Source organism: Ipomoea triloba, chromosome 1 (assembly GCF_003576645.1).
Source record: "Ipomoea triloba cultivar NCNSP0323 chromosome 1, ASM357664v1".
Classification (NCBI taxonomy): Eukaryota; Viridiplantae; Streptophyta; class Magnoliopsida; order Solanales; family Convolvulaceae; genus Ipomoea; species Ipomoea triloba.
The window spans coordinates 12555363-12583252 of record NC_044916.1 but is presented as its reverse complement, the minus strand read 5'-3'; the positions used below and the strand labels follow the sequence as shown (position 1 = coordinate 12583252).

General features: G+C 35.0%; 2 protein-coding genes across 4 annotated transcripts; one reads left to right on the top strand and one right to left on the bottom strand.

Moving 5' to 3' along the window:
* LOC116032102 lies at positions 1-1658 on the bottom strand. Its single transcript, XM_031274535.1, has 2 exons — positions 1482-1658; positions 1-618 (listed from the first exon to the last, which is right to left on the bottom strand). The coding sequence occupies exons 1-2, from the start codon at positions 1656-1658 to the stop codon at positions 1-3; spliced, it is 795 nt and encodes a 264-aa protein (XP_031130395.1).
* Positions 1482-26532, top strand: LOC116025937 (phospholipase SGR2-like). 3 transcript variants are annotated; one of them, XM_031267322.1, is made up of 22 exons: positions 1482-1741; positions 3794-4037; positions 4636-4736; positions 4928-5110; positions 5759-5914; positions 7006-7077; positions 7161-7313; positions 9515-9565; positions 11453-11623; positions 20312-20461; positions 20624-20689; positions 20789-21256; positions 21339-21393; positions 21522-21637; positions 21892-21964; positions 22959-23061; positions 23148-23241; positions 23321-23383; positions 24363-24411; positions 24838-24941; positions 25585-25631; positions 25795-26532. In XM_031267322.1, the coding sequence occupies exons 2-22, from the start codon at positions 3836-3838 to the stop codon at positions 26039-26041; spliced, it is 2724 nt and encodes a 907-aa protein (XP_031123182.1). In that variant the 5' UTR covers positions 1482-1741; positions 3794-3835; the 3' UTR covers positions 26042-26532. The 3 variants fall into 3 exon arrangements, with proteins under 3 accessions (XP_031123182.1, XP_031123194.1, XP_031123203.1); XM_031267334.1 differs by having other exon boundaries at positions 1482-1749; XM_031267343.1 differs by having other exon boundaries at positions 1482-1753.
* The last annotated feature ends 1358 nt before the right edge of the window (positions 26533-27890 follow it).

The following is a 27890-nucleotide window of genomic DNA, read 5'->3' as shown; positions in this document are numbered from 1 at the left end:
TTAATCTCTCAATCGTCGGTGTTCTATATTGGGCTTCAAAACCAAATAGTTGCCATGCCACCTCAAAGCAGAAATATACCTATAATCATAGTATATATTTATCTCATCCACCACCTCTTGACCGTGTTCATCTGTAGTACTCTTGTAGAATTCAACTATGACACGGTCGTTCCCTTTGTTTACATACTTGAAGAGGTACTTGATTGATCTATAATGGTTACACAATTCTACGTTTATGTGGACCTTGTACCTCAAAAGCAGATAACGGTTATGCGGAACAACGTACCTATTGTCTAGTTCTATACCGTTTTTATTTACAATCCTACCATAATCCAGACGCCTATATATGGGATAACCATCTTGATCAAATTGAGATTCATCTATGTATTGTTTTGGGAAGTGTTTTGAACATTTTCCATTAACCATACATGGAGAATTCTTTCTAGCCAATCCACATGGACTGTGAACCATAAATTCCTTAACTACATTGTAGTAATCCATATCTATTACCTTGTTTGGTATCTCAGCCTTTATAATTGAATCCATGTATGTTGGATTTGACTTGTCAACTTTGTTCTTTAAGAAGATTAGAATGTGTGCATGCGGTAGCCCACATTTCTGAAATTCAATCGTGTATTACAATGGAAGAAAAATGTGAAATTAAATTGTTGAATATAAGACATTAATTTGAAAAATGAGAATGTATCAAAATTTTGCATTTACCTAATGCGACTGCACCAAATAATTCACCATTCCTAACTTTTTTTATTAGAAAATTCAACTTCATCTTGAATATTCTACACACAATATCCGGTCGATCTTCTGGTTTTAGATTTCTTTTGGTAATGTATCTTTGTATTTCAGGTCACTTTGGGTTACATGTGAATGTAATAAAAAGGTTAGGATAACCTATGTGTCGATAGATGGCCATTGCATCCTGATAATTTTGGATCATATACCGTGCTCTACGGGGTGAAACTGGATGACAGTAGTATTCGTTTTTCCTGGGTGCTAGCTTCAACTTCTCCCTGCGCCAAGGCATCTGTCAATCATTTCAATGCTTCATACCTTAGCGATTTTTGGTGTGTCTTAATATATATAAGCCTAGCAGATTCTACCATTGTGTATGCATCCACCACAAAATCGTTAAAATAATCTCCTAACATACAATATACATGAAATTTCATACAACCTTTCATGTATTCGAAAAACAAAATACTCCCTTTGAAATATACAGTGCCTTGCATTCTTGTTATTATTGCAATAAATATACATAGTATGCTCAGATTATGCATATTATTAACTCATACTTCATAATTACATTGCAATACTTAGGCAATTTAATATGCACCTTATTATTAATATTTGCTAAAAAAATTGATGACAATTTAATAATAAATTAATGAGAAATTAAATTAAACAATTAAAGATAGAAAAAGCCCAAATATAATAGAGGAAAATATTTAAGCAAGCCCAAGAACAAAAGTGTGATCTCCAGCCGGTTTCTCCAGCGATGTCGCCACCGCCAGGAGCCTAGCCTCGTCGCCTCCATCTCGCCTCGATGCAACCCTCCGTCCGCCGTATCTTTCCGTCGCCAGCGTTGCCTGAAGGAGAAGGGAAGCAGCGACTTCGCCGGCAACCAGCTTTGCCGCCGCCATCCCTCTCACCGGTCAGGGGAGAACGATAAATCGGAGACTAAAGCCGGCGAATAAATCCGGTGTTTCTCCGTCAAACATAAGCAGTATGGCAGTAGGTTTATATAAATTTATTTCGAAATTAATTCATTTATATTTTGAAATTAATTCATTTTTTTTTCTGTCCATTTTGTGGCATTTTATGTGTTTGTTATATATATATTTTTTAAAAATTGTTTTCACTCTAAAATTCTGATGTTCAGTTAGGGTTTCTTTCAATCTGATAAATTTATTTTACGAACTTCAATGTGTTAAATTTACTGTCTGAAATTTTAATGCATGGGTGTATACATACGTATTAAGACCTAAGTTTAGTGGATTAGTAAATCAGTTGGTAAATTTACATAAAAACTACTTTTATCTGTGTTTGTGTTTATCTGAAAATTGTAGAAGTACATTTATATAGTTGAAGTTGTATTTAGAAGACTATTAACTTTTTCTGTTTTTTTTTGGAAACAGAAGACTATTCCCTTAAACAATGCACTATATTAATTTTAGGTATGCACTATCTAACAACCCATAACTTCACAGCAAATAAAAAAAAAAAGAATTTGAAAAGAATTAAAAAGAGATCTATGCAATATATAGGTTATATATATATACACGTTATGACCAGAATGCTGCTAAACTTTGAAGCTGTGGACATCAAACTGCTTGGCAATAAGTTATCTGTAACACATGCTCTATGCCAACTTCAAATACCAAGCTATGTACTTAAAGCTTACATCTTATTTACAAAATCTGATGCTTTATGGGGTTAGGAATAATTAAATACCTTGATTTGGTTCCAACTGTGGTTTCCTCTTTCTTCCTATGACTGCAGAAGTTGTTAATTTCTTCATTCTGCAAGGCTTGTGTTTTGAAAAAAAGATGAGAGGTTTTAAAAGCTTGTGTTTTGGAAAGAGATGAGAGAGGATTTAAGAGGATTACAGTGTTCGTATTATTAAAGAATGGAAACATACCAATGGTTTATTTGAATATTTAATATCATATTACATTGGAATACTAAACGTCTTGTAACCATATATGTTCTTCTTTGGAATACTAATCAGCCAACTTGATTAAAGAATGGTTTCTTTGAATATTTAATATAATATCACATTGGGAGACTAACTGTTTATTCACCCAACTTTGGAATCTTTCATTTTCTCCTAAAACGTTGCGTTTCAATATAGGCAGGAAGTTTTTTTCTGAATTTTAAGAGTCATTTCCATTTTTGGTCCTACTGTTATTGGAGCATTGTCAATTTTAGTCCACTTCATTAATTTTTGCCACATTGTGACCTGTCTTATTTAGTCATTGCCACTTTTAGTCCACCGTTAAAATTTTTGTCAAATTGCCGTCCAAAATAGGGGTATTTTTTGTCTTTTCATGCTTTGGTTATCTCCTTGACCCTTTGCAATGATTTTCCTTACACATTTTCATCTATTGAAGAGGTCCGGCGAAAGCCATGTGAGCCACATTACAAAGCCATGGCTTTCGCCAGACTTCTTTATTAGATGAAAATCTATAAGGAAAACCACTACAAATTGTAAATGAGATGATCAAAGCATGAAAAGATCAAAATACCCCTGTTTTGGACGGTTATTTGACGAAAATTTTAACGGTGGACTAAAAGTGGCAATGACTAAATAAGACTGGCCGCAATGTGGCACAAATTAATGAAGTGGACTAAAATTGGCAATGCCCCAATAACAGTAGGACCAAAAATAGAAATGACTCGAATTTTAATTATCATATATGTTCTGCTTTATTATAGTAGAGGAAGAGGATAGAGATAGAGATTCCATCTATACCGTATTTTTTTTAAAAGAATATTTCATTTCCTTTTCGTTGCTTCTCTCTTTCCCTTCCATCTCGATTTCTTCTCGTTGGGTACAAAACTACAAGTCTACAAACAAACAACTCAAATTCGCTGTTAGAATTCAAATTAACGGGCGAATAGTTAGAAATTTCTGGTAGGGATTAAGTTATTGCACATTTACTTGATGAATTCTCTCTTGGTAAACCCTCAGTTCAAAGATTAAACTTTGTTCTTGTATATTTGTGTTTCGGTGGAATAGGCATGCTTTGATTCGAGTGTTTTGCTATAATCACAGAGAAATTTGATATAATTTTGAGGGTTTTGGATTTTGGACGCAATGGTGGAATCAGCTTCAGGCTCCAATGTGGTGGAGGAAACTTCTCCGGACTTGTTGAAGAACACGCCGTCGAATATAAGGAGGTTGGCAGATGAGATTGAGCAGTGTGAGGGTAGGCAGAAGTACCTTGCTCATACAGTAAGTCCATCTGATGGAGGTGACGTCCGGTGGTACTTCTGCAAGGTTCCTCTGGCATTGAATGGTTAGTTATTGCATTGTTTTGATATATATATTTTTCATTTTAATTTTTTTGTGTAATCATGCTGTCCCTGTTTTGTTGTGTTACTGAGTTTGATTGCTTTGCTGAATTTTTGTTTGATTGTTTAGTTGAAATTGGTCTTTTGACTATGTGAGGTAAGAAGGTTTTACATGCAAGTGGCAGTGTAATTTTTATTGTCTTTGTAGATGATAATGGTGAGATTGTGAGAATACTGGATATGGATAGGTTTCTGACATTGTGATGCTGTAAAGACTAAAGAGAAACCAGTGAAATTCATTTGTTGTCCTTGGAGTTTTATCCGTATGGTGTTTCAGAATTTATCTAATTATATTCTAACCAAACAAAAAGAGATAAAAAGGAGAAAGAAAAGTATTTCTATATTATTCAAGCATGTTCAGTCATAGAATTCTTTCTTCAAATTCTCATTAATTTGGTTGGTTTTGTTTCAACGACTTAAGAATGTGTGTGTGTCTCAGAGAGAGAGAGAGAGAGAATGCGTGTCCATGTGCTTCACTTCTTAGCTACTATGAAGCATAACAATGTTGTCCTTGAAAAGCTTACATCCAGAATTTGTTTGCAGAACCTGCTGCTGCAGTTCCTCACACAGAAATAGTGGGGCATGGTGATTATTTCAGATTTGGCATGAGGGATTCTCTAGCTATTGAAGCTTTATTCTTGCAGGTATTTTCACATAATTGCACTCATTTCTTTAAAAAAAATTCAGCTCCCATTGATTGCCTAATGAATAAGTTTCTAGTTTGGGAAACTAATCATGTAATTATCAAGAGATGGAACACTTTTATGAATGAATATATTCTTCTCTGGGATGTTTTTCACACCAGGGACTAATGGATTCAATTATTTAAATGTAGAGAGAAGAAGAGTTGCTTTCTTTATGGTGGAAGGAGTTTGCAGAGTGTAGTGAAGGGCCAAGTGAATTGCCAAGTAAATTAAATTCAATGTCAATAGAATCTTCTCCAGTGAACTCTGAGTCGGCTGAAGAGGATGCAGTAGAAGAGAGAGTTGGTGTCCCTGTAAAGGGTGGTTTGTATGAGGTAATTGTCTTGCTTGCAACCTCTGAAGACTTAATCCAATCTGCTTCTGATCTGCCAATTGCATCAATTTCAAGATAGTGATTGGTGTAGGCCACTGTTGAGGAGGTTTGAACTTGGGTAAATCGTTTTTGAGCCCTATTAATTGCCATTAGGATATTCAACTTTATTTGATTAATAACATGGTGTTCAACATTGGCCTATGGAGGCCCTGGTTGTAATGAATGACTATGTGGAAGTATTAGGAAAATTTGAGTGAGGGGTAGACGAAAACTTGGATATTCATTGTAGAAAAAGACATGCTGGTATGGTATGACTTTTGCTCTATTAAAGAAAAATAGAACACTCAATACAGAAATATAGTTCATAGCTTCGTATTGCTGATTTTAACTAGATTGGATTTTTGGAGTTATGTTTCACTGGGTTGAGTTGCCAGTTTCATCTCATTGAAGTCTAATGAAAAAACTTCGCGCAGGGGTGGGGGGATGCTATTTCCATGGTTAGAGTAATATTTTTATCTTTGTACATGAAGTGCAGTATTTAGTGCTGTGCTTTCGTTCTAAATGCAGGACCCATGACGTGACCCAAAACAAAAAGGAATAAATGAAATGTAGAATAAAATCTTTAAATATTAATTGCTTGCTACTGCAGGTATATTTGGCAAAGAGGCACTGTTTTCCTGTTTATTGGAATGGAGAAAATCGGCGTGTCTTGAGAGGTCATTGGTTTGCTTGTAAAGGAGGCCTTGATTGGCTTCCACTCCGGGAAGATGTTGCTGAACAGTTGGAGTATGCGTATCGCTGTAAGGTATTCTTTACACTGGGCCTGTTTACTAACTGGAGAAATTAAAATTGGAGAATAGAAAAACAGAAACCATGTTTACTTGCACAGTTTTCCAATTTGAAAATTGGAGATCTTTAAAAAACTGTGTTCTAAATGGAAAACATAATTTCTATAATCTATTTGGCAATATATCACTACAACCACATTATCACAATTAAAACTTGAACTCTAAACCAAGTTTTAGATTTTGATTGAACTCAATAGATTATTGGTTAGGGTATTTTTTAATTTGTTATATCGTAATATGAGTTTGGTCCAGATATCAGATATTGAAATTTCACATATATTAGACTTCAAATGAAAAATTATATATATACATTTCACTCAAATGAATATATCTAAAAATATTTTAAATATTAGCTAAAAAAAATATTAATATTATCAAAACTAAATTTTAGGTGAACTTAATAGGTTTTTATTTCAGATATATTTTTAGTTATGTTATATTCGGATATAAATTTTGTTTGGATATCAGATGTAAAAATCTTACATATATTAGGCTTAAAAGTAAAATTATATTTGTTCCATTTAAACCAAACATATCTAGAAATATTTTAAATATAAGGTCTAAAAATCACTCGAAATTAAACTTGTGTTAATTCTATAGCGTTAGTCTAAAAATTAAATTTGAAAAAATGAGTGTTAGTAAACAAGTTTTCTAAATAGAAAACAGATAATAGAAAACAAAGAATGAAAACTAAAAAATTAGAAAACAAAGAAAATTGAAGTAAACTGGCAAGTTTGATGCTTTAACTTGTTATTAATAAAAAAAGATTGGAACTCTTTTAATCTGTAAGAGTAGCTAAAATTTTGAAATTTGGTTTTATTAGATTAAAGCGTTGTTTTTTCCTACTTAATGTTTACTTCAGTCAAATTCCATTCGGTTGATTGTTTCGTTTAGGGATTACACACTAGATGACTAGAATGCTGTCTCTTTTTATTTTTTTGAACATGGATACTATTCAGTACTATGAAGTATAAACATTTCTTGCTTTATTTTACTCATGTTGATAAGTTAGAGGTCTACTAGTTGAATTTTGGCTCCTTGCCTATAGGTTTGGCGCCGCCGAAGCTTTCAACCGTCTGGACTCTATGCAGCTCGAGTTGATCTTCAAGGCTCCACTCTAGTATGCCATTATTTTCATTAGTGGAATAACTTTTCATTTGACTATTCTTTCTACTGAGTAATAGGTTTTATGGATGGATGCAGGGACTACATGCTCTCTTCACAGGAGAAGATGATACGTGGGAAGCCTGGCTGAGTGTTGATGCCTCTGGTTTCTCTGGTGTTCTTCGATTCGGAGGGAATGGTGTTAAGTTAAGACGTGGATATGCCTCGTCACAATCGCCAAAACCAACACAAGTTCTTTTCTTTACATTATCTCTACTTTTGATGACATATATCATATATGTTCACTTCTAAATACTTCTCATCTTCACAATACATCCTTAAGTTGATTTTCTTAGGCATTTTAACTACATTGCTTGAGGAGGATGAATGAATACATTTGAATGTGTTAAAAAAAAAAAGGTAAAAATGAAGGTAAAGGGAAAGGGTTAAGTTCTTAGTAGGCATGGTTCATATATTTACCAATGATAAGGAGTTGTATTTGCATAGATTTAAAGTGTAGAAAATTTTTTCAAATATTAACATTGGACACAGATTAGGGCTTCAAATGAGCCGAGCTTGAGCTTGATAAAAACATGGTGGCTCGAGTTCGAGCTCGAGCTCGGCTCGTGAAGTATTTATATAGCTCAAGCTCGGTTCAATTGGGTCGAGTGTACGAGCTCGAGTTCGAGTTAGATTGCTCGGACTTTCAAACTTGAGTTCGACCTATTTAATTCCATGGTATAATTAATAATATAAATTGTTGTATCCATACATAAATAATAAAAACTTCATAAAATTTAGAGTCCAAAATAAAATATAAAACTTATGTTTGAACTATAAAAAGTTCGAAGTCCAAACTTCAAACTTCAAGTATAAGATGCACAAAAACACACTACAGAATTAGAACATAAGCTACAGAATTGAGAGTAGTACTGGGGACGGGATGTTCTCTAGTGACCAAAGATACATTTTGAAGGAAGACCTTATGTGCTTCATGGTTCTCATTACATTGACCAAAGATACATTTTGAAGGAAGACCTTATGTGCTTCCTGGTTCTCATTACATAGACAAGCATTTTCCTGTCAATGTAGAAGAACATCAGATTGGATAGGAAGTATATAAAAATGTGGCAAGAGAGCAGTCAAAGCAGGAAAATTCACTATTGGACATACACACTACCTAGTCTAATTAGCATCCTTTGTAAGAGTTGTCTTTGGACAAGCTCCCATTTCAAGTATATGAAATGGCTCATACACCCAGATTGAATAGCCTCATTAAGAAGATTGTGCCAACACTTCAATCTGTAGCATGTACATGTGGAACCGCAACCAAAATAGAGAAAAGTAATGATAGTTTGTAGTTTTATTTTGACTCATCTGTCAAAACATAAAAGAAAGAGAGTTTCTGAAATATTTTTCTGTGTTTTTGCTGGTGAAAGTTACAGTATATATAGAGTTATAGACAATAATAATAATCAAATCCCTTAAACTTAGGCTAATCTAATCCCTTAAATGTAGCCATGTAGGCTCTAACATAGGAAGAATTACAGCAAGAATATACACAATAATTATGGAAAATCTTAGAGAGATAATCAAGGGATATACAACTGTATAACAAAATAAGGAAAGAAGAATATATTGGCATATCTTTATGAATACAAGTAAAATAGGTAAAGAATACTTGCAGTTCTAGTCTGCAGCAGTATCGGTCTATTTACTTTCACATTTTCTCTGAGAAGAACGATATCTAAACCTTGCCATCCTTATACCTGGCCCCCCTCCTTTGTCTTACTAGCCATTATTGGGACTTTGAGAGCACATGTTTTCCTGCCAAAAGAGAAGAGAAATAAAATATATTGAGAATCAGTTGACATATCACCAAACAAAATATATCTTGAATCAATTCGCATATCACCTTTCATTCATCAGGAATAGAGATAAGATTTGACCAGAAAAAATAATTTGAAAGGATTATCATGCATTTGGTCAAGAGCTTGTGACCTTAACTGGCTCTCCCAATTTAATGAATGCCTAACTTGTAAGATGCAGATAAAAAAACTGAAGATTCCCAGTAATGTGCAATGCAATGGTTCAAAGATAGAAACATAATAATGTAATAATGACAGAAAATAAATGCTCTATTATGAAATGCAGATGCTAGGTCGAACCAGCTTGCTTGCTATCATGCTTATGTTAACGATAATAACTATGTAGTTGTGTAGCAAAGGTGGTAGATCTCACTTGCTTTGCAAATTGTTAAGGTAGTTACTTAGATACTGAATGACTGAAAAACAATTGCAGTTTCTCTCTCAAGGCCATAAAGATATTAAAAGTGACTAATGATAAGCCTGATGGATAAAATGAACTTTTACGTGTGGGGACTGAACAACTATGATTTCTTATGGAACTATGAAAACCTTCGCATACTAATTTTTTTGTTTTTTTGTTTTTAGGATGAGTTACGTCAAAAGAAGGAGGAGGAAATGGATGATTATTGTTCACAGGTATGGTTGAGTGAATATTGTTCAAAGACATTTTTGAAAAGGGGGTGTTCTGTTATCAATCTTATTTTTATCCAAAAGTTCATGTTTGTACAAGCCAGGCAAAAGCTGTTCTTGGCTCTGCTTGCATCAGCATAGTCAGCTTATTTCAGCTTAACTACTGCAATAAGCAGTTACACCTTTTAAAATTTTTTTTTTTAATAAATAATGTTTTTTGAATAAGTTCATGAAAAGAGCTGATGGCTTCTAAAAGCTGTTTTGATTTTTGATCTTATTTTTATAAGCTATTTCATAGAGCTTATCATAATAAGCTGAAAACAACTTTTCAGAAGCTAGTTGAGATGCCAAATTTTAAGTTCTAAGAAGCTAAATACAGCTTATTGAAGAGCACTTGTTAGCCTGTCTGTCCATATTAGGCCCTAATGTGGGGGTAAATGGGTAATACTTGAAATTTCAGTGACTTGCATTATTGAACTTTGTTTTTTGGGACTACAGAATCAAAAGTTGATGCCTACCTTCATTTTAGGACAAAAGGAAATGAAAATGAGATGTTTAATATCAAGGGTACTTGGTAGTTCAATATAACTTGATTATTTGATACTTAAATCTTTGACGATAGTATTATTATGTTCTATGATGCACATATGCTTAATCGAAAGTGTTACTCCGTATTTGGAAGGAGGAAGTGATTTCTTACCTTGTGTATGAGGGTATGTACCCTGTAATCCTGTATATAGTGCCTGGTGTAGGATTTTGGGAGTAAACATAAAACATAGAGTCCAAGTGAGAAATAAAGGCATGAGAAGAAGACAAATGGCTGTACGATACTAAATATGTGGTAGGGTGAATACAACTATTTTTACCTTTTCAAAGAGAAATTGAGAATCCATATAAGTATTAGTTGCTGGCAATCGTGGTAAGGGAGATGGATCCACTCATGCCCCTATTGGTGCTTCAACATCATTTGTGTGTTTGGAGTACACTGTACACTTATATTAGTTATCTAATTGGAGATCCAGGAATAAACTCAACTCAACTGATGGTGGGGAAATATTGATAGTATGTTTGAAGAACTGATCTTCAGATGTGGTTGTAGAATTTTACTAGATGAGGTTAGGGAATTTCAAAAGATGTGTTGGAGAATATCACCTCAAGTCCTTTTTGAGTATGATTTCAAAAACACAGAGTTCTAGGGTTGAGTTTTCTTATTTGGATGGGCATTAAACAAAAGTAGGTATAGGTGTTTGTCCTTGAAGAACTGATGAGGGAAGTTGTTTAATAAGCAAACATACAGTGTCGGACTAGAAATTGTTTAGAACCTTCATTTGGAATAATAGAGCTTGTGAAACTTCCAAGAAATGACAATTTCTGCATTTTTGCAATGCCAGTTTTGACTAGCAATTCCCATTCTATTTGTCGAATGATTGCTCAGCAATCCAGTGTTGAGAATGTTTGTATTCGTCCCATTTTTTTTATTTTTTTTTTTACCGAACAAAGCATTTATTGAATAAAACGAGAGGCCGAAGCCTTACAGACGCCTTAGGCCCAAAAGTGACCTAAGGCTCATAAAGAAGAGGTCCATTGACCTTACACTTCCAAGGGGTCAAAGCCCTAAACATCCAAAGGCCTAAAGCCCTAAAAAACCAAAAGGGGCCAAAGCCCTAAAATTGACCACCATCTAGTCTATCAAATAAAAGCTCAAGTGAGTAACAAACTTAAACTCAAGCCTACTAAAGAAAAGGCCCATTCGGCCATAGCATCTATTCGTCCCATATTATATACCTATGTTTTGGACATTACATCCTAAAGATTATAGTGGCTGATACTCTGAAGATTTAATGCAAATTAAGACTTCAAATGCACACAATCTAATTAATAATTCCAGTATAGGTTCCAGTTCGGCACCTAGTATTCATGGTCCATGGGATTGGTCAAAGGTTGGAGAAATCTAATCTTGTGGATGATGTTGGAGATTTTCGTCATGTCACAGCAAGTCTTGCTGAACGGCACTTAAGTCCATACCAACTTGGCACACAAAGGGTACTCTTCATTCCATGCCAGGTAAATCTTATTTTCATAATTGCTTATTGTTCTTGCGTCATATACTGTTCTGCAATTTTCCCTCTGATTTCCCTTTACAATGATCTTTGAATGTTGCTTCTTGATGCTTTATCCCACTATCCCAGTGTAGCTTTATATGATGTGGCTTTCTGCTGGTTTCTATTTCTTGTTGAATGATCCTATGTTTCTTTGAAAGGAGAAGGGGTAAGTAATATAAAGGGGCAGCATATGGTAGTTAAGTAATTGAAACTTAAACTCTCACATAAGATAAATTAGCAGTTTGCTGGTTGCCAAACCCTATATTTGTATGTATCTGAACAGGCATCACTATATTAGTGTTGTTGATTGTCTTAGCTTTCCTACCTGTTTTACGACAAAAATGTAAGTCCATTTCCATCAATGTACTAATGCAAGAACACACTCACACATGACTCATATATGAAAGGACAATGATTATGCAAGTGAAGCTACTGTTCTAAATATTATTCATGTGTGTGTCTGTGTTTAAGGAAGATTTTATTGACTGAGAAGGAAAAGAACTGATCAGCCACTGGCAAATTGTTGATGGGTTGAGCTCTAGGGAGTCTATGTCACATGCTCAACAAGGGTGGACTTAATTTTTAGTAGAACAAGACGATGATTTCTTCTAGTTTGTAATTAGTACATAATATCTAAATGAACCAGTTTATAGTTGAGAGATTTAGACTGACAGTATTACAAATAATATATATTTGTGTTTTAAAAAGCTGGTATGTAATTGGTATGTGATAGGAGTATTTATTGCAGCTTAGAAGACAGTTTATGTCCACCTTTCCCAAAGAACAAGGGAAGAGAAGAATTAAAAACTAAATCAACAAAATTCAGAATTGAGCTTAATAACTTCTTCAAATATTTAATCTGTGGAGAGCCATCTGCATTGTTTCTTTTTTTAGGATTCAAGTGCACTAATGGTTTACTAAAAGTTCTTTAGGATTGATCAATATTGAGAAATACTAAGATTTGTTGGGATTTAATCAATGTGTTAGAGTTGCTTAATCTGAATATTAGAGTTCCTAGGCACTAGGCAGTAGGCATCTTTTAGTCTTCAAAGACCTTGAGAGTTGAGAGCTGTTCTCATTTATTGCCTTTAATTATTAGCCCCCTTGTATATCCATCCTCTATATATATGTGAGGTTGTTATGTGCTTTCTCTGAAAATTAAGCATTTCTTCCATTTTCAATATGTCATTAGAATTTAGAGTCACTCCTGTGGCCTGATTTTTTCCAGTAAACTATGCCGATGAATACTATAGTACCCAACTTACTGTTTTTCTTTGTTTCTTCTCTTTAGAGTTCTCTTTTTCCTTTAAATTGAAGCATCTAATCTGCTAAAAAATCTGGTGATCTTGCCCATTCTTTTCCGGTCAACTAAAACTTTTAATATGCACTCTCACATGCCGACGGTCTTCAGTACCCTCACTGCGATGCACCCTCATGGTCTGGCATGCCAGGACTTTCAAATGATCTTCTCCAGATCTCTTTTCTAGCTATTCTCGACTCATATGGTAAGGTTGGAAAACTTTTTTGGTGCTCTTCTCCATACTGCTTTTTTGGTCAAGTTTGACTCTTTCGATAAAGCATATTTGCAGCTGTGTTCTTGGCTATTTTTTTTAATCCATAGACGGGTGAAATTTTCAATGGTGAAGTTAGGCTTGCTCTTACTCAACCATCCATGCCAACTAGAAACTCTATTGTCCCTAATGTCTCTCACACTAGCCTTGCTTCCCAATCTAACCCTGTTTTGATCTTTGATTCAACAAGTGATCACATTTTGGATAATGCCTCCCTCTTCACCTGAATTTTCTTTTTTGATCTACCCTTGACAGTTACTTTTGGTGATGGGTTAATAGGTATGCCTACGGGTATTAGAGAGGTTGCACCTCTCCTATTTGTGTCATTGTCCATTTGTCCTTGTTAAGGAATTGAAGGGAGAAAAAATTCTTAAACTGTTATTTCTCATGCTAACTAATACATCTCTATTTATACACATGAGTGAAAGACAATTCTGCACTAAAAAGTCTAAAAGAAACTGCTGCCTAACAAACCAAATAAGGCTGCTGCCTAACATGTTGTTGACTGACAAATGGTGCTGCCTAACATTGCACTAACATAATAATAAAACATAAATAAGGCTGAGGCTGCTGGTCTGCTGCCTAAACGGCTGCTGGTCTGCTGTCCAAAATATGAAATATTTCAACACTCCCCCTCAAGCTGGAGCATATAAATCAAATGCTCCTAGCTTGCTAGAAATGAACTCAATCCTAGGTCCACGGAGAGATTTGGTGAGAACATCAGCAAGTTGATCATTTGACCCAACAAAAGTGGTAACAATATCTCCGGATGCAACCTTCTCTCGTATAAAATGACAATCAACCTCAATATGTTTGGTTCTTTCATGAAAAACAGGATTAGATGCAATGTGCAGCGCTGCTTGATTATCACAAATTAATTTCATGGGACTGGGCTTATAGAATTTGAGTTCTATAAGAAGTTGCTTAACCCAAATTAGCTCACATATTCCAAGTGCCATTGCTCGGTATTCTGCTTCTGCGCTTGAGCGTGCAACTACATTTTGTTTCTTACTTTTCCAAGAAACAAGATTACCTCCAAATAGAACACAATATCCTGATGTTGATCTCCTATCCCATGGGCATCCAGCCCAATCTGCATCTGTATAGCCAACAATTTCTGTGTGTCCATGATCTTTGTAGAGCAATCCTGTACCTGGAGATCTTTTCACATACCTCAATATTCTGATGGCTGCATCCCAATGACTTTGACATGGCTCTTGCAAAAATTGGCTAACTACACTTACAACAAAAGAGATATCTGGCCGAGTGATAGTTAAGTATAGTAGCTTACCAACTAATCTTCGATACTTGCTTGGATCGGATAAGAGCTCCCCCTGTCTTGGAAGAAGTTTGACATTTGGATCCATAGGTGTGTCAATTGGTTTACAACTTGTCATTCCTGTTTCTTCAAGAATATCCAAAACGTATTTCCGTTGAGACACATAGATACCTTGCTCGGATTGAGCAACTTCAATTCCAAGAAAATACTTCAATTTTCCAAGATCTTTTGTCTCAAAATGTTGAAACAGATGTTTCTTAAGCTGATTTATTCCTTCACTGTCATTCCCTGTAATGACAATATCATCAACATAAACAACAAGATATATGCTTTGTCCAAGTGTGTGTTTATAGAAGACAGAGTGATCGGCTTTGCTTTGAATCATGCCAAATCGTTGGACAACATCTCTAAATCTCCCAAACCAGGCACGTGGAGATTGCTTCAACCCATATAGAGAGCGTTTAAGACGGCAAACAAGATTAGCTCCTGTCTTAGCCACAAATCCAGGGGGTTGCTCCATATATACTTCCTCATTCAAATCACCATGTAAGAATGCATTCTTTATATCCAACTGATACAGTGGCCAATGACGATTGGCTGCAATTGAGAATAAGAGGCGGATAGAAGTAATCTTGGCTACCGGTGAGAAGGTGTCCGTGTAATCAATGCCAAAAACTTGTGTGTATCCTTTAGCAACAAGTCGAGCTTTAAGTCTATCAATTTGTCCATCTGGACCAACTTTCACATTATATACCCATCTACAACCAACCACAGATTTACCTGGAGGTAAAGGTACTAACTCCCAAGTTCCAGAAGAATGGAGTGCTTCCATTTCATCAACCATTGCCTGAGTCCACCCTGGATGAGTTAATGCTTCCTTGACATTGTTTGGAACAAAAACAGTTGACAAACTAGTAATGAAGGCACAATATGATGGAGACAAACGTTTATGTGAAAGGAAATTATAGATAGGATAAGGATTTCGAGTAGATCTGTTACCTACTCGACTGGCAATGGGAGAATCTGTTATGATATTTTGGGCCGTATCAGTGGGCAACGCTGGTGTGGGACATGAATCAACCAAGCATTCATCCTCTTGAGAACCTTGACGATTGCGCCGCTGGTAGGTATACAAGAAAGGTGAGTTCCGTCTTTCTTGTATGGTTGACATTGGTGCAGTTGTTTCAGCTATATTGGGAGACACAGGCTCTGTGAAATTAGGAACAGGAAGAATTTCTGTGGCTTCAAGTGGTTCCCATAAAAAATCAGATTCATCAACTGGAGTGGAGGAGAAAAAAGGTGTAGTTTCAAAAAATGTGACATCAAAGGAAGTATAGAAACGATGTGTTTTAGGACAATAACACCTAAAACCTTTTTGGAGGCGAGAGTACCCAATGAACACACATTTTATGGCCTTGGCATCAAGTTTGTCTCGTCCTGGGGTGGAGTCATGGACGAAGCAGGTACACCCGAAAATTCGTAATGGAAGTTTGTGGAGAGGTTCCTGTGGGAGTAAAAGATTAAGAGGAATTTTCCCTTGTAACACAGAAGATGGAATTCGATTTATGAGGTGACAGGAGTGAAGTATAGCATCTCCCCAAAATCTTTTAGGAACCTTGTGATGAATGAGCAAAGTGCGGGCTGTGTCAACAAGATGACGTATCTTCCGTTCAGCAACTCCATTTTGCTGAGGGGTCCTAGCACATGAAGATTCATGAAGTATTCCATGTGTGGAAAAAAAAGAAGTAAAAGAGTCAGAGAAATATTCTCTGGCATTGTCACTTCGTAGAACTTTGAGAGAAACTCCAAATTGATTCATGACTTCATTGTAGAATGTTTTGAACACATCAAATAGTTCAAAACGGTTTTTCATTAGAAAGACCCAACTGCATCGAGAAAAATCATCAATGAAAACGACAAAATACAAGAACCCTAAGGTGGTTGAAGCACGACATGGTCCCCAAACATCAGAGTGAACTAAAGAAAAAGCACGACATGGTCCCCAAACATCAGAGTGAACTAAAGAAAAAGGTGTACTGGCTCCCCAAACATCAGAGTGAACTAAAGAAAAAGGTGTACTGGCCCTTCTATTCACTCTACTAGGATATGAGGCTCTTGAGTGTTTCCCAAGTTGACAAGACTCACATTCTATGTTCTTTAAATCTGACAAGCCAGGAACAAGTTGTTTTAATTTATTAATATTGGGATCCCCAAGGCGACAATGGCTAAGGAGAGGTGAAACAGTAGCGGCCCCAAGGCGACAATGGCTAAGGAGAGGTGAAACAGTAGCGGCGCCAAGGCGACAATGGCTAAGGAGAGGTGAAACAGTAGCGGCGCAAGCTGTGTTGGTATTGGTAGAGCCTAAAAGATGGTAGAGTCCTTGTGATTCATGTCCCGTACCAAGCATTTCCCTTGTTTGTCGGTCCTGAATAACCACGGAATCAGAAGAAAAGGTAACAAGGCAATTAAGAGAGTGAGTAAGCTGATGGATTGAAATCAAGTTGAAAGGACAACCGGGAATGTAAAGAACATGTTCTAGAGAAAAAGAATGGATAGTGACTTTTCCAATTCCCTTAGCTTTCCCTTTTGATCCATCACCAAAGGTAACAGATGGAAGAGAATCAGAGAAATCAATTTTGGAGAAAAACGAGGGATTACCAGATATGTGATCGGTGGCCCCGGAGTCCAAAAACCAAACAGAGTTTGATTGTGAAGCAAGAGCAATGTGGGTGCTGTCTGGAGAAATGGTTGTTTTGGCGGCCTTTAATTGCAAGAATTCTGCATACTCATCCTTTGAGATAACTTGTGTATCTGAATTCGCAGACTGAGCTATATTCACCATAGTTGGTTTTCCATGAAGTTTCCAGCAAACCTCACGAGTGTGCCCTTGTTTGTTACAGAAGTCACAAAAACGGGTAGAATTTCGTCCTCCGCCTCGGCCACCTCGATTGCTTCCTCGACCTCTTCCTCTATTGTAACTTTGAGTAGTGAGAGCAGAATGATCGACAAGGGTTGAGTAAGTTGCTCTTCAGGTGATCCTCCAATAGGCATGAGTTTGCTGAATTCAGCCATGAGTCCTTGGATTTTCCCCAAAAATTTTTCCATGGACATTTCTGACTTCTTGACACTTAGTATTTCACTGACAATGAAATAAAAACGAGAGATGTCGTTTGTATAAAGAGATTGAGCCTGTTTCCATACAGAAAAACAGGTTCTGAAAGGTCTAAACATGGGGATTAAATCCGGGGCAAGAGATTGCCATAATAGACTGCAAAGTTGAGCATCAACTCTCTTCCAAATATCCTTTTCATGCTGAATTTCTTCTGCTGTAGTAGTGAGGTGGTCAACCACTCCTTGACCCATAAACCATAGTTCTACTGCTGATGCCCAATCTTGATAATTTTGGGAACCAATGAGTCTTTCACTGGTGATAGTTAAACTCCCAGAAAGATTTGGAACGTAGACTTTAGGTTGAACTTGGAGAGATTTAGGTTGAACTTGGAGAGAAGGTTGGACTGGAAGAGGAGTATTTTGGACACTATCAATAATTTCCTCATCTGCCATATTGATAAATCAAATGTGAGAAAATCAGGATAGTGTCGCAGCAAAGGGATAGACTGATCTGAAAACTTTACTGAAAAAGTTTGCCGAAAAAAGTGTGTAGCAGCAGTTTGGAGTCAGTTTGGAGTGACTCCAACAAAATACAAGAATCCTGAACTTCTAGAATAACACTATATCTTCAAATTTATGAAAAACTTATATTGGGAAGCTGTGTTTGAATTTTTCAGTTCGGATGAACAGTAATTTACTGTTCAAACGAAGAAAGAAGAAGAAAATCAGGCCAAAGGACATGGCTCTGATACCATGTTAAGGAATTGAAGGGAGAAAAAATTCTTAAACTGTTATTTCTCATGCTAACTAATACATCTCTATTTATACACATGAGTGAAAGACAATTCTGCACTAAAAAGTCTAAAAGAAACTGCTGCCTAACAAACCAAATAAGGCTGCTGCCTAACATGTTGTTGACTGACAAATGGTGCTGCCTAACATTGCACTAACATAATAATAAAACATAAATAAGGCTGCTGGTCTGCTGCCTAAACGGCTGCTGGTCTGCTGTCCAAAATATGAAATATTTCAACAGTCCTCAGTTCTTTACATTCCTAAATGTCCTTATAACTTAACTTCTCAGTCTGTCAATTTACTCTTTCTCATAATTGTCTTGTTTCCTTTTCTTTTGAATATGTGGTTGTAAACGATTGACAAATGAGGAAGACGATTGACAAAAGATATATATATATATATATATATCAGGACTTCACTGTCTCTCTTGTTTTACTAACACAACTTTTGTTGCTATTTGTTGAAAACCAATGGGTTATGTTTATCTATAGGGTTGTGTCTGTTTATGAATATGTGTTTAAATTAACTGTTATGCGTTAGTTTATGGATAGGTGCTTACAATGTAGGGCTTTGGTACCATGTTATAATTGAGGGATTGAATGGCCGGGCAGGTAGCAAATAGCCACCACTCACCAATTAAGCGGAAACAAAATATGTGAGAACCCAAAGAATGAGAGAATACAATAGAACTTTGAAAAGATATATTATGATAAAAGATTACCGTAGATTGTCTCTTTGTGTTTTTGTATATTGAACTATATAGAGATCCTATATTTATTGGGCTATTAGGCTAAACCCAGTCCTACTAATAATAGGAAACTAAGACTGCTACTAGGAATAAGAAGATTGGGTTTGCTATTATTCTACACTTCTCCATTGCAATGTTCCTAAACAATTCTGGGGGGATGTTATCCTTCACAAGTTATCTCATAAATTGAATGTCTCTTCTTCTTTGCAAGGGAAAATCCCCTACGATGTTTTGTTTCCACACGAGCCTCGTTATAAACTGCCATTAAGGGTCTTTGGGTCTACTTGTTTTATTCGAGATAAATTTTCTACTGAATTTCTAAAATGTGTTTGTAGGGTACTCCTGTATCCAAAAAAGGTTTTAGCTACTATTGTCTTAAGACACAATGATTTTACACCTTTTAGTCCACACCGTTATTCTCTTTTGCTTCTGAAGAAGGATCCATCTTCATAGGGGAACTTACTCAGATCCCAAAGATTCTCTCAGTTTCTACCTTCATAGGGGAACCGTCCATTTGTGGCAATTAGGCTGCATTACATATTGCATCTAACCTAGTCTTTTGTGAAAGAACATAACACATCGATTTAATTGTCATTTTGTTTGAGAGAAGGTTACTTTAGTGAGATTATTATTCAATTTGTTGGCTAAAATGATCAATTGTTTGATATCTTCACCAAATCTCTTAGAGGGGCATGGTTGAATGTACTCGTAACAAGATTGGAGCTTATAACATACCTGCTAAAGTTTGAGGGGGAGTTTTGAGAAATGCTGACTTGTTGGGGGATTGAATTAATGTGTTTAGAGGTCCTAAAATCTGAACATTAGAGTTCCTAGGCACCTTTTAGTCTCCCAACTCCTTGAGCCCTGTTTTCATTTTTTGCCTTCAGTTCTTAGCCCCCCTTATATAACTATTTCCCTCTTATATATAAGTGATGATGTTGTATGCTTTATAGAAAAAAAAAGAAGTTTCTATTGATTTACATAGATTTTACCATTTTATTTTTGACCTTAATAATCTCTTTTAGAAATTTGTCTCCTTATCTCTTCATTTCCTGTGTTCTCTGATCTTGTTGCTATTCTTGGGATACTTAATTGATTATTGCCACTTATAATGTTAGTTGACCACTTCATTTTTGGGCATAACAGTGGAGAAAAGGCTTAAAACTTGGTGGTGAGGCTGCAGTGGACAAAATCACCTTAGATGGTGTCCGTGGGTTCCGAACAATGTTGAGTGCAACAGTACATGATGTGTTATACTACATGAGCCCCATATACTGCCAGGCTATCATTGACTCGGTATTTTATATTCTATTCCTCTTCCTGTTCTCTCCTGCCATTTTTTTTGTTTTCCAACTCTATTTATTTATTTGTTATTGGAGTCTATATTCACACTTCTTTTGTATTTGTCAAATATCTAAATCGATGTTATCTGGTGCTAATTGTTTATGGCCCTTTCAGGTTTCCAATCAATTAAACAGATTATATTTAAAGTTCCTCAAAAGAAATCCTGGCTACAATGGAAAGGTATATGCAGGTGGAACATGAAAAACCTTTGCTTTCATTTTTAAAGAATTCTTTGGCAGTTCATGCTAAAAGCATATTTCTGTAATTTTTATTTTTTAGGTTTCTATATATGGCCATTCACTTGGGAGTGTTCTATCTTATGATATTCTATGCCACCAAGAGATATTGTCCTCTCCATTTCCAATGGAGTGGATGTACACGGGAGCAAATGAGAAGAAAGTGTCTTTCCCTGACAAGAGTGAAGTATCTTTGGACCAGAATGTTACCGCTATTGTGGATGACGAAAGCCTTGTTAGTGACAGAAGCAAGAACACTGTGAATTTGCTAGGAAATGACATCATGGAGGTAGATCAAAGCTGCTCAGGCCTCGTGGAAGAATGTACTGAATTCTTATGTCATCCAGTCAGTCCCCCTGCATTGTCAGACTCAGATGAAGCTGCTGTAAACAGTGTTGATATCAAGCAACATGATGATAGGAATGATTTGGGCCCTAGTGAACAGGATATGACAAAAATTGAAGAACTGGAAAGTGATAAAGACAAAATGATTAGATCATTGAGAGAAGAGGTTCTGACATATAATGATATAATTTTGTTAAATTTACTTTTATAGTTTGTACATTTTATATCAGACATTTTCCATGTGTCAGATTGATTTGCTAACAGCCAAAATCAGAGCATTAGATTGTTGGAGCGGACCCGAAGGTACTGGTTTAGTTGATTTCAAGCAGATGATATCTTACAGCATTGTCTATATTTTCTGTTCTGCAGAAATACTTTTAGTTTATTTGGCTTTATGTGCTGCTCTCTGACTTTGTGTATAAAACACACAGGGAAAAAGGGGCAAGAAACAAATACAATAAACCAATCTGAAACGGAGTTTCCCAAGGAAAGTGATTCACATAAGAATTATACCCCTTGCATAAAATACACAAAATTGGCATTCAAGGTAATTTTTTGAAATTGAGGATATAGGTAGTTTGTCATATCAACAATCATCTTGTTACTATTAAAAGTGAGCAGCAAATAATAGTTTTACTATGGTGTAGCATGATTTTTTAAATTGCTTGAAATTTATTTCTAATACTAGTATAAAATTTAAACCTTTATCTTTGATGATCCTCATACAAGTGTTACTATTTTACATTTTTATATGTTGTTTTCTAACTTATTTCTTATCTTTTCCTGATTCTTTGAGACTAGGTTGATACATTTTTTGCTGTTGGTTCTCCTCTTGGAGTTTTTCTTTCCCTTCGCAATGTTCGCATTGGAATTGGTAATTTTCCAAGGCTGAATCTCATTTTATGTTCGTATGAAGTTGCATGCCATTTAAGCATTCCCTCTTTATTTCTCAAAATAATGTGTAAATGTACGTATGTATATTTTATTTATATTAGAGAAAATATTTGATGCATCGTCAATGTATAGGTGCTATACAACGGTGATGAACCAGAATGCACCACCTCATTAAAAAGTGTCAATGTTGACTAAACCCTTTTATGCAAACTATAATAATTCTTAATGTATTATAATTGGAGTTATTTTATTATATTAAAACTAATTATTATAATCAATTAAAACTAAATAATTCTTACCAATAAAGCTACCAAAGTCCAAAGTAATGTTAGTGACAACTGAAGGATCCACAAAAAGATTGGTAGTCAAGGTATCGTCTGTTGGCTGGTTGAAAGTTGTATGCCATTCGTCAGTAGTCCATTTCAACAAGTCTCATTGGCTCTTTTAACCTTCTAAAAATTCGTGATTTGTAGCATGGTTTTGAATTTTTGTGTATGGGGTACAAAGTAAAGTTGATGGTCATTGCTTGATGACACTTGACACCGATTGGCCTCAAATATAAGTCTAGCTCTTATAGGTTTTTTCCTTTCTCTGTAGTATTTGCAAATCTGCCTGATTGTTGAGTTTGTCCTTTTTGCACCCATCTCCCCCTACCCATTTTTTTGGGTAAGTAGATTCTTGGTATTCATGACATCATCTTTTACATTACTAAATAGTAGTTTTGCTCATTTGTGTACTGTGTCATTTGTCTGTTGATTTTTTTGATGACATTACATGCACAGCAGGCATGCCAGCTCATATTTGGGAATTTGCAATATATGTTTTCTCTATAAATACCATAAGGAGACATGGATCATTTCTTTATCAAGGCTTCTAGGAAGCTCAAGTTGAAAACTTGAAATACTGTGCAGCTAAATTTGCTACACACAATTGAAATGCTTATGTTCTTCTCTTATTCTTTATGGGGTTGATAGGCAAAGGGCAAGAGTATTGGGAAGAGGAAAAGATTAATGAAGAGATGCCAGCTTGTAGACAAATGTTCAACATATTTCACCCGTTTGATCCAGTGGCATATAGGTTTAGTTTGGATGTTTTTCGTATGTTTGTGAAATGTTTGACACTCTGCAGTGCCTAATGTGGAATTATGCTTGTTCTTCATCCAGAATAGAACCACTTGTCTGTAAAGAATATGTTAACAAACGACCAATCATTATTCCTTACCACCGAGGTGGAAAGAGACTGCACATTGGTTTTCAGGTAAGCCTGAGATTTTTTATTTATTTTTTTTGGGGGGGGAGGGGTCCTTATATTATTTTCCTTCTCATTGTTTGAACAGGAATTCACTGAAGGAGTAGCTTCACATTCACATGCTTTTGTGAACCATATACACTCTGCAAGGGTGAGAATTTTTTATAATGTTACAACTATTTATTTTTTACATGAAAGGCCTTCTAGCAACCTAGCAGGTTCCTGCAAAATCTACATGTTTTGTTCCTTGACCATGCCTATGCTAATTTATAGTATCTTTGTTTATCTTTAATTACAAAGCTTATATTCCTCTCATTAAGTTCAATTGAGTGATATGTAATGAACAAAGAATGAATTTGATTGATATTGCTGATTTACAGACATATTTCTTGTCTTTTAAATGAAAAGACACTAAACAGTTACACCCCACTGGACCACCACTTGCCAGTAAAGTGGAAGCTATGAAAGATTTGGTGAAGAGAAAAAATAAATAAATAAATAAATAAGAGAGGAAGTGATGTAAATTGATAATGGGTAGATTACTTATTTGCTTGATTACAAGAACCTTTGTATGTATAGACAATGAGTCTTATTTCTTCACAACATATATTAATTATGGGACTTCTTTCCAACAATTTTATAATGAAGAATCTGTTGATATTCCAAGAGTTGCTTCAGCTATGTCCACTACATACATATCGAACATGCTAAAAGGGAAAAGTGATGGCTATTATAAAACCAAAAAGCTAAGGCAGGAGTTCCTTATTGGAAATGTGACATGGTCATTCATCTCTTATATGATTCTATTTCTCAAACAATGAACTGAATTACTTGAGTAATGCACGGATGACATTTATAAATGATTAGTGACCATGTGGGCTTGATAGTGCATTAATTTGGCATTCATACTATGCTGTCATGTTGGTGTGAAGAACTCAATTGAGGAAGATTACATTTAACCATGATAGCTGTTACTGTTTATGCGGATAAAACTTTTGTACTCTTCCATATCTCAGCGAATAATATGGAATTGCTTCATTTTGGATAGCTCTTCTTGATATTTTCATGCACATTTTTTTTGAGTTGTAATTAACATTGTTGGTGCATTGAAATGTGTACTCTTTAAGCAGGTTAAGGTGCTTACATTCTGCGAATCAAGAAACAATAACAATGAGGAAGGTAATGGACACCTATATATATATATATATATATATATATATATATATATATGTATGTATGTATGTATATATGTATCAGGTCAAAATAGGCTCCCATGTAAAATGTGAGGATTGATATGATCCATCCATTTGGATAAATTAACGGCTGAGGGTTGCTGAAATATATAAGGAGAAAAAGGTCAGGGTTAGTTTTATAAATATTGCAAAAAGTTTGCAATCACTATAAATTGACCCCATGCTTTTTTTACTAAAGCCCTCAACTGGTGAACCATGATGGGCGGCTGAGATGACTCCTCACTTTTTACAGGAGGGGGTTGTTCTCATTTGAACTTACCCATATATATATATTCCTTTCCACCTCTCATATATCACTCCCTTTCCTCTGCTCAATACTATTTGCTTGTCTTGATGGTGAGTTTCCTTGCAGAAGGAACTCATGAAGCTCAAGTGAGAGATGATAGGTCATATGGTTCAATAATGATGGAGAAATTAACTGGAAGTGAAGATGGTCGAATTGATCATGTTTTGCAAGTATATATGCAAATTCTTAGAATCTTAGTGTAATTTTACTGGTTCTTGATATTCCTGCTTTTGTTAATGTTGATGGTTTTCCAAGATTTCTAATTATTGTCATTTCCAATGTCAAATTACCTCTGTATCTCTGATGATTGATATGCATATGATGATTTGTGCTTTAATGATTTCAATATGGTTTCATTTTGTTCTTTAAGTTTCCCATTTTTGTGATGGTGTAAACTGACGACACATAAAAGTAGTCTTCTTCCTTTCTTATAAGTAATCATTGGCTACCTTTACATGATGATCCCTTTGCTCTCCACTGTCCTGAACAAAGATATGTTATCATATGAAATTATATTTGCAAATTCATTGGTTTTGTTGATTTTGAACAATTGTTCTGTCTTTGTAGAACTGGAGTGCCTCAGAAAACTTATATGTTTTTGTTTAAATACCCCATGCAGAGGATGCATTTCAATCTTATTAATATGTTCTTGCATCTACTGTGGCTCACGTTTTTGCTTGTTTACTTCCTAGTCCATTGAAACCTGTTATATGTTATGTGCATTTTCTCGGTAATTGGCAATTCTTTAATGATTTCTGAAATTTGATGTGGTTCAGTTATTTTCCTGCTGATCTCCATTTTTTTCCAATCCAGGATAAAACATTTCGCCATCCATATATTTCTGCCATTGGAGCGCATACGTAAGTACATAATCTGTCCATTTTATACCTATAAGAAATACTTAGGTCAAGGAATAGGGTAATGGAGGATCTGATTGCAATTTGCATCCCCTAAATTATCCTTTTTGTTGATGCTGAACTGATTGCAGTTTGTTTAAACCCTGTTTATGAAATACTATTGCAGAAACTACTGGAGAGATCCTGACACTGCACTTTTCATCTTGCATCACTTGTACCGGGACATTCCAGAAGATACCCATTCACCAGGTGGATCTCTAGATGGAAACTCAAAACACGAGAGCGATGAAGGTTACTGGTATGGTCCAAATGAAGAGGCGGATGAAGAAACTCCCTTAACTTTTGCTGACAGTGTCTTCTTGAAGAAATTTTCTCGTAGAGCAAGGAGAATTTTGAAACACCAAGTGCATTGATCTCATCCTGGTAATTACCTTGGATTTTAAACAGTTGTTTGCAAATAAGCCCCCAAGTTCTCTCTCTCCCGAGAAAATAAGGTTCTAAGATGTCGGCCATGCAAATCTTAAGACTTCCCCCCGACAAAAATTATGAAGCACGATTAGTATGTGAGATTATGAATGGGATTCCAGATCTGACTATGTGGTGTTGGTTATGCTATGCGGCTCTTGTCTCTCCCTCTCTCTATATATGTGCGTTGTGTGTATATAGCATAGCTAAATGTCTTCTATTGCGTTAGGAGTTGATACATAGTGTGCCAAGAATCTGTATATATTGCAAGTAGTGCACAGAGAATAGGTTTTAGCAATTAGAAAGATTCAAGGAGTTATTGCCTTTTTTTGTTTTTTGTTTTCCACTCTTCCTTTTGCGTTTGCCTGTAATAATATACATTAATTAATTTTCAGTCAAACTCTTAGTTGAGCTTTAATAAATATAATGTTTGTATTTATGTTCTCAATTTTCTAAAGCTTAACGTACATTACATACATTATTAGTCTTTGTAAAGCAAGTATATTATTTAGGTGATGTAAGATTAAAGTATAGTCCAAACTCCCAAGTGGCTATTAATCTCAAACAAATGAATAAAACAAGGAAGTCACTTGGTATAAGAGAAACCCAAACTCTAATTTAGCTTCTTCATGTTGCCTTGTTTATAAGCTGCTGTGCGATTAAAATTTTTTACCAATAAATTTTTTTTATTCATTGGTTAACGGTGAACAATTTTGGTACATATAGCCTGACTCTTTTCTTATTGATGGGAATAAATGTTGCATTGTCAAATTGATTGATCATTACATCCTCTCTTCTGTGTGTTCACAAAGGAATTGTATAAAATGAAATTAATGAATATTATTACATATGTTTAGGCGAAAAAAGTTTTATGCCCCTTAGCCTAAAACAAGTGTATATATAAAATAAATATACATGTATGTATAATGTTATACGCACAAATGCACCGTAGTACACATTGCAACCCTGGAGTGGGGGTAAATATAGAAAAATATAAATTTTGGCTCATGCAGGTCTCGAACCTGCGACCTTCGCGTTATTAGCACGACGCTCTAACCAACTGAGCTAATAGGCCATATTATTATTCTTTTCATACGCTATATTAGTCCTCTAATTTTGTTTGATTTGTATGTGAAGTTTAACCGCTTTACTGTTACAATTCGAGATGACTTGCTGGTACACTTTATAAATTCTATCGTATTTTTAATTTTAAAAACTTAAGGATTTTAAAGCCTATTTCTAGTAAAATAAAAAATTTCTTTGTAACACAAATAGTAGGTGTACTTTTTTTTCTTTTTCTTTTTTTTTTCTTTTTATACAATAATCCATGATTATATGGCTACATTTTCCCCCAAATCTTCACATATTGTATTGTATGTATCAAACTTGTTTGTCTAAAGATCTTTGGAGATATCTATTGATTAAAAAAAAAAACCAAACCCTATAAGCATATATTATTGTACCATATATATATATATATATATATATATATATATATATATATATATAAAAGATTCAAGCCATTTGTCGGATTTTTGTGAAATTTAATGTTTGATTTATTTGCGTGGTGTATTCATTTATATTGAACAACTACTTATAATATGTGCATTGCGCAACTAAATTAATGTCCTATGTGAAAAATTGAAATAAGTAGATAACATAATTATTATAATTTTTAAATGTGTAAGTTATTCATTTTAAAATAGAATTGATTGTTATATATATATATATATATATATATATATATATATATATATATATATATATATATATATATATATATATATATATATATAT

Excerpts from the sequence above, each read along its gene's own strand:
- LOC116032102 (XM_031274535.1), bottom strand. The coding sequence starts at position 1,658 with ATGGCGGCGGCAAAGCTGGTTGCCGGCGAAGTCGCTGCTTCCCTTCTC. Across the intron at positions 619-1,481 it reads CGGCTGGAGATCACACTTTT|AAATGTGGGCTACCGCATGC; the intron begins GTTCTTGGGCTT and ends ATTGAATTTCAG.
- LOC116025937 (XM_031267322.1), top strand. The coding sequence starts at position 3,836 with ATGGTGGAATCAGCTTCAGGCTCCAATGTGGTGGAGGAAACTTCTCCG. Across the intron at positions 24,412-24,837 it reads AAACAATAACAATGAGGAAG|AAGGAACTCATGAAGCTCAA; the intron begins GTAATGGACACC and ends GTTTCCTTGCAG. Across the intron at positions 24,942-25,584 it reads GAATTGATCATGTTTTGCAA|GATAAAACATTTCGCCATCC; the intron begins GTATATATGCAA and ends TTTCCAATCCAG.